We start from the raw sequence: 11,722 nt of genomic DNA, 5'->3' as shown, positions 1-11,722 counted from the left end.
TAACTCTGGGAAACGATCTAGGGTGGTGGAAGGGAGGAGGGCTGGGGGTGGGGGTGAGTGAGTGACGGGCACTGAGGGGGACACTTGATGGGATGAGCACTGGGTGTTATTCTGTATGTTGGTAAATTGAACACCAATTAAAATTAATTTATTAAAAAAAGAATAGAATTGGATTTGAACAACAACAACAACAAAAAAAGAAAGATGAATGGTTAAAGAAGATGTGGTCTATGTATACAATGGAATATTACTCAGCTATTAGTAATGATAAATACCCACCATTTACTTTGACATGGAGGGACTTGAAGGGTATTATGCTGAGTGAAATAAGTGCATCAGAGAAGGACAAACATTATATGGTCTGATTCATTTGGGGAATATTAAAATTAGTGAAAGGGAATAAATGGGAAAGGAGAGAAATGAGTGGGAAATATCAGAGAGGGTGACAGAACATGAGAGGCTCCTAACTCTTGGAAACAAACAAGGGGTTGTGGAAAGGAATGGGCAGGGGTGGGGGTTACGGGGTGATGGGCACTGAGGGGGCACTTTATGGGATAAGCACTGTGTGTTATTCTATATGTTGGCAAATTGAACCCCTATAAAAAGAAATTTAAAATAAAATAAAATAAAAATCAGGCAAGTATTTTCAGAACAATTCCCAATTCCTAGTGATTATGGCCTTTTATGATATATGTTTTAAAAAATAACTACTCTCTTAAATATAAAATAGTAAATAAATTGCATTTATTGAAAATAAAAAAAGATCTGGATGTGCTGAGGGAGTTATCTGAAGGCCATTTGTGTAGAACAGAAGTGCTAGGGAAGGGGAAAATGGAGCAAGGGCATTAAGACCATGAGGAATAGCTGAGAGGACAGCTCTAACAATCCAATGAGGGAGGGACACACTATGGGTAATTTCAGGTATGTAACCAGTATCAGTTCATGTAAAGTCCATAAATAATTTGGACTTATATGATCTATTGATGAAATTTGAGCAGAGACATATCTCTCCTGGGAATTTTTTCTAGAGAATACCTCTGGTTGTGTCATGGAGACATTCTAGAAGAAAAAAGATGGAAATTGGAAGAGCAATTACAAATTATTCCTGGAACCAAACCAGGAACAGTGGCTGAGCCGAGGGTCTGCAGGGGTGATGGTGATATGGACATATATGGAACCTGTTCTAAGGTGCAGCCAATGAATATGCTGGTGAATTGGATGTAAGATATTGAGATGAGTCCATACTGATTGTAAATTGGAGAAAAATCATGGCATCACAGCAATGGGAATAAAAGTTGTAAAACAACAACAACAAAAACCCACATAAATTCCTGCAGAACTAAAAACAAAACGTCTTTGGTGGTACAGACCAATAAAAAATATTTAGTATATTAAAATCCATGCCCTTTTTGCATTAAAAATAAAGCACAGTCAGGATGTCATGGCGGTGCAGTAAGTTATGCATCAGCTCTTGATCTCATCTCACGTTATGATTTTAGTTTCAGGAGATGGAGCCTTGAGTGGAGTTTCAGGCCCAACGTGGAGTCTGCCAGAATTTCTCTCTCCCTCTCCCTCTGCTCCTTCCCTTCATGTGCTCTCTCTGTCTCTCTCGCTTTCTCTCTCAAATAAATAAAATCTTTTAAAAAATAAAATAAATAAAACAGTTTTAGTATTTCCCATCAGCATGTTAAATGCAAGTAACATGTATGTTGCTCAACATTTTCCTGGAAGCAGTGGCCATATATGTTGTAGTAAAGAGGAGCATCAGGATATCTCCATGGTTGAACATCTGCTTTTGGCTCAGGTCGTGATCCCGGGATCCTGGGATCGAGTCCTGAATTGGGCTTCCTGCAGGGACTCTGCTTCTCCCTCTGCCTAAGCCTCTGCTTCTCTTATGAATAAATAAATAAAATCTTCAAAAAAATATTGTGGTAAACACTCTTGCAACCAAAAGAGATATCGACTTTTAGAAAATAAGTAAAAATCAATATCTGCTTATAATATATGTAACTTGCAATTTAGTTGGATTTAACTAGGATACCATCAGAATGCTCAGGAAGTATAGGAGGAGACACAATTATATATATATATAATTGGGCCGTAAACATAATTCTTTTTTTCATAATTCTATTCTATGACATTACAGATGGATCAAAATTTGCGCATTTATTGTATATAAAGTCATCAAGAAATATGCAATACTGACATAAAGACAGTTTTCTCTCAGAATTTTATGAAAGGAGAGGTAAGTAAATGTATCACGTTTCTAGATGGCATGGTAGAGTATAAAGTAGAGGATTGCATATACAATTTCAATTCACTTTCATGTACTCTGAAAGATAATGAAATTCTGATTCAAATCTTCATGTTTTTAGATTCTTACTATTTTTAAAGATTACTACTTTTTATTTATTTATTTTTTATTTTTTTGTAAATTTATTTTTATTGGTGTTCAATTTGCCAACATATAGAATAACACCCAGTGCTCATTCCATCAAGTGCCCACCTCAGTGCCCGTCACCCAGTCACCCCCGTCCCCCGCCCACCTCCCCTTCCACCCCCCCTATTTGGTTTCCCAGAGTTAGGAGTATGTCATGTTCTGTCTCCCTTTCTGATATTCCCCACTCATTTTTTCTCCTTTCCCCTCTATTTCCCTGTCACTATTTTTTATATTCCCCAAATGAATGAGACCATATAATGTTTGTCCTTCTCCAATTGACTTATTTCACTCAGTATAATACCCTCCAGTTCCATCCACGTCAAAGCAAATGGTGGGTATTTGACGTTTCTAATGGCTATATTACCTAATATATTTATTAAATATATATTTAATAATTTACATAATATACACTGAATACATATTTATTACATAATAAAATGCATTAGTTGATTTTTCTATTTTATTGAGACATAATTGATATAATTGTACTGTTCTTAAGTGTACCTCATAATAATTTAAAACATGTATGTATTATAAAATGATTATCACAATAAATTGAGTTATCACCTAGCACCACACAGTTACAATTCATTTTCTTATATGAAAATGTCAAAAACCTACCCATTAGGAACTTTCTAAGATACAATCAAACATTGTTAACCAGAATCACCATGTTGTTCATTACATTGCAAGACTTACTTGTTTTTAATTTATGTTTCTAATAACTAGAAGTTTTTACCTTTTGAACACATGCACCATTTTGCCTGTAATTTTTATGAATTTTTGAAAAGTGGTTGCACCGTTAGAGTTATAATTTTACCGTTTCATAAATTACAAATGTTATGTAGATAGATTTCATACAATGTTATTTCAGTATAAAAGACAACATTTATAATTTCCTAGAAATTTAGGGGGGGTGACAAAAATTTTTAAATGTATGTGTTATAAAACAAATACCTATGAAACTTTCTTCATTATAATCAGAGTTTTAGGAGTCTTCCAAACTCTGGGAAACGAACTAGGGGTGGTGGAATGGGAGGAGGGCAGAGGGTGGGGGTTACTGGGTGACGGGCACTGAGGGGAGCACTTGACGGGATGAGCACTGGGTGTTATTCTGTATGTTGGCAACTTGAACACCAATAAAAAATAAATTTATTATTAAAAAAACAAAAAAGGAAAAAAATTTACAGTCAGAAAAATAAGACGATAATAAAAACATTTAATTTTGAAAAATAAAAAATAAAAAATAAAACTGCTAAAAAAATAATCACGGTTTTAGAAATATCCACTTCTTTCCACACATGAGGAATAGGAACTTTGATTTTCTCTCCAGTGATATGAATAATGGATAAACTCTAAGCATTGAATATTAATAGAGAAAAGACAAACTTCAAGCATTTGTATTACTTCATTCATTCATTCATTCATTCATTCATTCATGAGAGACACAGGGAGAGAGAGAGAGAGAGAGAGAGGCAGAGGGAGAAGTAGGCTCCATGTAGAGAGTCTAATGTAGGACTCAATCCCATGACTCCAGGATCATGCCCTGAGTTGAAGACAGGTGCCAAACTGCTTAGCCATCCAGGGATCCCCTGTATTGCTATCTTTTTTTAAATATTATTTTATTTTTTTAATGTTTTTTAAATAATAAACTTATTTTTTATTGGTGTTCAATTTGCCAACTTACAGAATAACACCCAGTGTCAAGCGCCCCTCTCAGTGCCCATCATCCATTCACCCCCACCCCCTGGACTCCTCCCCTTCCACCACCCCTAATTCATTTCCCAGAATTACGAGTCTTTTTTTTTTCTTTATTTATTCATGATAGTCACACAGATAGAGAGATAGAGAGAGAGAGGCAGAGACAGAAGCAGGCTCCATGCACCAGGAGCCCGATGTGGGATTCGATCCCGGGTCTCCAGGATTGTGCCCTGGGCCAGAGGCAGGCGCCAAACCGCTGCACCACCCAGGGATCCCGAGTTACGAGTCTTTATGTTCTGTCTCTCTTTCTGATATTTCCCACACACTTCTTCTCCCTTCCCTTCTATTCCCTTTCACTGTTATTTATATTCCCCAAATGAATGAGAACATATAATATTTGTCTTTCTCCGATTGACTTACTTCACTCAGCATAATACACTGGAGGGTATTATGCTGAGTGTATTACTATCTTTAATGGAGAAATTTACTTTTCAACATATTTTTCATTGCCTCCAGAACATCTTTATTCCTAAAGCTGTAGATTATAGGGTTGAGTGTAGGTGTGATGATGGTGTAGAATATTGCCAAATACATGTCCTGGCCTGGTGTGTGGTATGCTTTGGGTCTCATGTATGTGAAAATAAATGGCCCATAGTACATCGTGACCACAATCATGTGGAAGGAACAGGTAGAAAATGACTTTTTACGTGCTTCTGATGATTTCATTTTAAGGACAGTAAGAAGAATTTGCACATAAGAAACAAAGATTAGGGAGAAAGGGACAAGTAGAAAAATTAAACCACTTACATAAACTCCTTGTTCATAGAGTGTTGTGTCCTCACAAGACAATTTCAACATTGCAGGGACTTCACAGAAAAAGTGATCAATGGTTCTTGAGCCACAGAAAGGAAAGTGCAGGGCATAAACCGTGTGAGCTATGGAGTTGACGGTCCCAACAAGCCAGGACCCTGCAGCCATGAGATTGCGGACATAGTCATTCATAAGAATGTGATAGTGCAGTGGATGACAGATGGCTACATAGCGATCATAAGACATTGCCGCCAGGAGAAGGCACTCACCACCCAGGAGGGTGAGGGATAGAAATATTTGGAAGCCACAACCTGCAAATGAAATAGTTCTGCTGCCTGAGAGAAAGTTGATGATCATTTTGGGAACAATGTTGGAAATATGCAAGATGTCCATGAAAGAGAGGTGGCTGAGCAGGAAATACATTGGAGTATGGAGTCTTGAGTCCCTGAGGACAAGAAGGATCATGATTGTGTTTTCTGTTAAAGTCATCATAAAAATGATGAATATAAAGGAAAAGAAAATTCGACTTGATTGGGAGGAAGAAAAGAGTCCTAAAAGAATGAAATCAGTGGTGAAACTTTGATTCTCACATCCCATCATGAATTCCACTCTTTTCCTAAAAGATAAAAATAGAGTTAAAATGCAGTAATACACATCTCAATCTCATTTACATTTAGAAATGTAATAAAATGAGTGTGATGCATATTTTACAATTATAGTAAATAGACTCTCAACCAGCTTTTGAAGTGGGCTTATTTCACCACATAGCCATGTATTTGAATCAACTGATAATATTCCATATATTGAGTAAGCTTTAACTCCATGCAGTCTCAGAGTCTTCATTCCATAATCTTAAGTCAAGTTCAATCTTTTGCAAATGTCACTTTTTAAAGGAGACTACCCCCTGAACAGTTTACTTAAATTCTTCATACCCCCCCACATACCAACATGTCTATTTCTCCTTACCGTGCTGTGTTTTGATGTATTGTGTAAATAATTTTTCAACTTTTACGTGTTAAATAAACTTATGAACATTATTTATTATGTATTGTCATTCCAACCTATCAAAACTTAAATGTCCTAGTGTAAACTCTTTGTTTTGCTTACTGTATAACATGAGTGGCTGAAATAATGCCTGGTACATATTTGTTGCTCAACAATATATTTTAAATACATGAATAAATGAATAGATACAGTATTCAATTTTCTGTCTCATTTCTTACTTGGATAAAGCTTAAAGAAAATAAAAGGTATTATTTATAAATGTTTCTAAAATAATAGGTAGTGGTAGGCTATAAAATTAGCTTACTCTGTATTTATAATTTGAAATATCAATATTTAAATGTAAAAAAAGAAAATTTATTCAGTTAAAATAATAGTTTATTTTAAATGGGCCAGTTATATTAACTTCCAGAAATGGATTTATATTTCACTAATTATATTTCATCAATCATTCTGTTTCTTAAATAATGATATTGTTTATATATGGATAGTGGCTACTCAACTGTTGCCTTTACTATTTTGTGTACAAATTCAGTAAGTATGATCTATTTCTCAATAGTCATACTCACCTACATCCTTACACACACACACACACACACACACACACACACACAGATATAGTGGTATAATTTAGGAAAACACTGATGCAAAACATGAAAAATAGGTAATATATGAAACAAGTTATTTGCCATCTTTAAGAACTATTCATAACTTGGCTCAGTTAGTAGAACATTCAACTCTTGATCTCAAGGATCTAACTTCAAGCACCATGTTGATGTAGACAAACCTAAAAATAAAATCTTTAAAAACAAAATAGCAGCAACGTCCACAGTAGCCAAACTGTGGGAGGAGCCTCGGTGTCCATCGAAAAATGAATGGAAGAATATTACTCAGCCATTAGAAATGACAAATAGCCAGCATTTGCGTTAATGTGGATTGAACTGGAGGGTATTATGCTGAGTGAAGTAAGTCAATCAGAGAAGGATAAACATATATAAAAAATAGTGAAAGGGAATAAAGGGGAAAGGTGATAAAATGAATGGGACATTATCAGTGAGGGTGACAAAGCATGAGAGACTCCTAACTCTGGGAAACAAACAAGGAGTTGTGTGTGGAAAGGGAGGTGGGCGGGGGGATGGGGTGACTGGGCGATGGGCACTGAGGGGGGCATTGACGAGATGAGCACTGGGTGTTATGCTATATGTTGGCAAATCAAACTCCAATAAAAATATACAAAAATATAACTATTCATAAGTTTTAATAGAGTGTATTTTGGTATTCACTTTGGGGAAACAAATGTACAAAAATGTCCCTGATAATATATAAATAATTTGCATTTTTCTGTTTTATTTTCTTGAGTATTGAGATTCTTCATTATGAAATAAAACTCTACATTCTATTTTAATGGTCTGGAACTCAAATTCAATACATCATTATCCAAAGATGTTTACTTTTTCCCACTGCCAATAATAATTTCTCTTTCTGCTTTTCCTTTTTCCATTAATAATTTCCTTTGTTACACTCAGTCTCATTCAAAAGTCTATACTCAATTTTAGTCTTGAAATATGACAGGCTCCTAGGGGCACAGTTGGTTAGGTTTCCAGCTCTTGGCTGAGGCTCAGGTTGTGATATTGGGGTCATGAGATTGAGCCCTGGTTGAGGCTCTGCACTCAGCGCAGTCTGCCTAAGACTCTACTCTGCCCCTCCTCTTCCCTCAATCTCTCATTCTCTAAAATAATTTTTTTAAAAACAATTAAAGAAGTATGTGTAAAGCCTGATTTCTACAGAAGCAAATTGCTTAGCAGTCTGTGGCCTTTTGAAGCTTCTCAGTAAATGATTGTTAAAGAATTTTTGACTATGGACACTGATATCAAGAGTTTTCTACAAAGCATCAAATTATGTTTATATTTTTAAAGAAATTGAGCTGTCTCCACAAGATCATCTATGTTTTTTCTTCAGATATTAGAGGCACTTCATAATACATTCACTAATACTTTGTCTTTGTTCTACTAGCTTCTTTCTACTTCCATGGGGCACCTGAAGTTTATACAATCACCTTTTTAAAAAAAAGTAGGTTCCACACAGCTTGGAGTCCAACATGGTGCTTGAACTAATGACCCTGAGAACAAGACATGAGATAAGATCAAGAGTACCCTGCTTAACTAACTAAGCTACTCAGGCAAACTTCCATAGCCCTCTTTTAAGGACATATTGCCTAACCAATCAGACATCTGGAAGAGCCATCCATGATGCTAGAATGATGGATAAAATGATACCTTCTATGCCATCCAGAATGTTGAATTAAATCTGTTCTTGAAACCATAAAGGTATGCTCTCATGGTGGGCTTCCTAACACTAAGTTAAAAATTCAGAAAACAAATGTCACATATCTTGTAAACTCTTCCAAATATCCGCTACTCTTATAAAATTATAGTCTTTATCTCTCTGCATGACATTAAATATTCTTCATCTAACAATGCTAAATGTACATAGAGAGATATAATGTGCAATTTACACCCTCTACCTTATATAAATTTGGAGACTACTTACAGAAGATGCTATCATCTTTAGATACTATATTTTTAGCTATAAACACAGTCATATCCCAATCTTTCCTCTGAGGTTAAAGAAAGGCCTTCATACACTTTAACCAATGAATGTATGCTCAAGTAATTTTTAACATATTACATTTGTCAAGATTTTCAAAATTCATTATGCCTGCATTGATCTGAATTAACCAATTTCAAAAATATTCTCTTCATTTTTCTCCCAAATCGCTCAGTATATAAATAAAACATTCAGAATATTTCTTTATTTTAAACAGTTGGAAATTTACTTTTAAGTAGAAGGAGACTATTCAATAATATCAGTAAGACTATACATTTATTCAATTATTTCTATGATCCTACACTACATCTTTAAATTAAAGTTTTAATGGTAAGACAAAGAACAAAAATACCAAAACATTTCTTCCTAAAATATTAATTTTGAAAAGACTTTGATATAGAAATCCTGGGGAATATTAAATCTGATATACATTCTTATATTTTATACTAAAAGCTAATGCTGCTTTTATTTTTGGGTGTTTTAAAAACCTATAATACCAATGACTCAATGATATAGCAATTAAAAGTTCTATTAAAAAACTCCAAACACCAGACTTACATGGTTAGTGTGCAACTGTTTCCAGTTAAGTGGCTGTTATTAATACTTTACTGTAATGGAATTTCATAGAAGACGCAGAGGTCTGACAATGGATTTCCCTAAATAGGGATGGAATAAAATCATTACTTATTTAAAGAAGTTGATATGAAAAATGTATACTGTAAATGTATGATAATGTGACTTTGTCTAGGAATGAGTATGCTACTGACACAAATAATTATATTAAGAAAGTAGTAAAATAATTTAAAAATTTCCATGATTCGAAGACATAAACAAGAAAATCTAATGCAAATACAGTATCTTTGAAGTAATTTATATTATGTATTATTTTAATACAACAAATCAATCAGATGTGATATTTTATTTTATGTAAAATGAATATGTATCAGATCAGGATGATTATGGCATTTGCCTCAAAGGGATTTTTGAAGATTAAGTGAGACAACACATTATATAAAACACAGACACACAGAGGACAGAGCTTAGCACTTAGGAATTATAGAGGGACAATGATTACTACTATTGTTTGTATTATTATTGTTTCTAAAATTATTGTATTAGTATGTCTATAATTACTTTATTATTTTTGTTGTTATTATATCTTTATTTTAAATAAGCATTTAAATGACTATTCTAGAAAGAAAGAGAGTAGAATTCAGTATACAAACATATATATAAGTGAGTAAAGAAATACAATTCGATGTGGTGAAGCAGAAGTATATTGTGTACTCATAACCTGGTGAAATTGGTCCAAGGCTCTTCAGGAGAAATGGAAATGTAGTATGTTGAAGGACAATGTGTGGTGTGCTTTCCACCCATATACACACATACAGGTGTGAGTGAGAGAGCAAAGCAGTGCTAATTATGAAATCGATCAGCTGACCTGCTTGCAATTTCATTTTATACTAGCTATTTGACATAGTTCATTTTTAAATTATTATTATTTTTGTCATTTTGACTTTCCAGGATGCAGAATCATGCACCAAAGAATCATTGCATGGTTGCCTTACTTCTATTCCTTGTTGCTGTCATGTCAGGTTAAGGGAGTCTTGTGAGTATTTTTTCACAGTGACATCAAATTTATCATGCCCAACAATTAACTGTCAAAGTCCCCTGAAGAATGTGCCACCATTGGTACCACCACGTATAATAGCAAAACTAGTAATAAAAAAAGGTAATCTTAACTTTTCTTCATCTCTCTACTCTTCTATATGAAAATCACCATTTCCTACCTATCTACATATATAAATGCCTCCCTCCCATGGGTAATTCCTCCTCATGGTGCTACATACCATGTGTCATCATGGTGACTAAAGAATCTATCCTCTCCTCCTTCAGGAGAATGTTTAGATCGGTATGGGTTCAGTACCATCCAGACATGATCATGCACATCAGAGCTCTACTGAAGTCAGAAGAATGTGACCAATGAGGTAAATTTCAGACAATGACAGTGGAAGAGTTTTGGGACTGAAAGCACACACTCTTCTCATTCCTTTGTCCTGTGAGTTGCACCTACATGTGATGGTGTGTGGTCCTGCATTCTCTCTGGGAGAGCTTTGCAGGAAATAAAACCCAGTAATTCAGGAGCAAAATGCTGGGAGCCACATGGCAATTTATTCATCATGATAATGTGTGAATATCAATGAAAATTAACTTACCAAATTGTTAAAAAATAATTTGGGAAGAGAAAAGGCAAGAGATCTCCCTGTGATAGGCTCTCAGTATACTTCACATTCCCATTGATTCACACACTTTTATAATAATGTATCTAGTATAATCCTGGTAGGTTTTATTCGAAATCCATAACACATGCTTTTATGACATAGAATCTCAAAGAATTATAATCAGGTAAAGATAATTCAAGTAAGTGTCTATGTTCAATTTCTCCCCTATGAATAGACTTTTTGTCTAGCCTAGTTTATTCTTTCTGGAACCCTGTTTTCAGCATGCATATTATCTATTAGTTTACACTGTCTGCACATTCCATTCTATTTTTTTAAAAAAATAAAATAACCAACCAACAAACCAGGCAAACAAGCAGCTCTATTTTTCACTTCCATGGAAATTAAAGTATTTGTATTTACATGACACTGTCTTTCTTGCATCTTTGTCATATTCATATTCTTTCTTCCACATAAACAGTCTTCCCCATGATTTCTAATGTCTTTGAAATCTTCTAACATCTAAGAATTCATGTAAAAATATCCTTCTGTGGTGAATTCTTTGGTCTCTCTAGACCATTCTTCCCTGCTTCTCTTTCTTAGAACTGGACAGCTCACTCAGTACATCCTGTTTGATCTACAGCTTCTCTGTGTGACTTTCTGTTTGCTCTCTGCACCCTTAATGTAACCTACTCAGCTCTTCCTTACCTGATCTCTAAGGTCTCCCAAGGGCCCACTTTTCTCACTTCATTAAAAGCTCAACTTCACACCACTTCACACCACCCAGAACAGAACATTGTTGAGGAGCTCTTTCACATCTGACACACTGGGCTACTGGCTCCCCAGAGGCTACACAAGCCCATCCTCATTGATGTCTAGTCATTGCTTACACCATCTGGGTGTCTGATTCAATGTCACTTCTTTCAGAGTGACTGAGAAGCAT

At 35.0% G+C, this 11,722-nt stretch overlaps 1 protein-coding gene across 1 annotated transcript; it reads right to left on the bottom strand.

Moving 5' to 3' along the window:
• Nucleotides 1–4,612: 4,612 nt before the first annotated feature.
• LOC129515001 (olfactory receptor 2AJ1-like) lies at nucleotides 4,613–5,551 on the bottom strand. Its single transcript, XM_055333701.1, has one exon. The coding sequence runs from the start codon at nucleotides 5,549–5,551 to the stop codon at nucleotides 4,613–4,615; it is 939 nt and encodes a 312-aa protein (XP_055189676.1).
• Nucleotides 5,552–11,722: the final 6,171 nt, after the last annotated feature.

Source organism: Nyctereutes procyonoides, unplaced genomic scaffold, assembly GCF_905146905.1.
Source record: "Nyctereutes procyonoides isolate TBG_1078 unplaced genomic scaffold, NYPRO_anot_genome, whole genome shotgun sequence".
NCBI lineage: Eukaryota > Metazoa > Chordata > Mammalia > Carnivora > Canidae > Nyctereutes > Nyctereutes procyonoides.
Note: the sequence above shows the minus strand (reverse complement) of the source record. Positions and strands in the feature narration are given on the sequence as shown.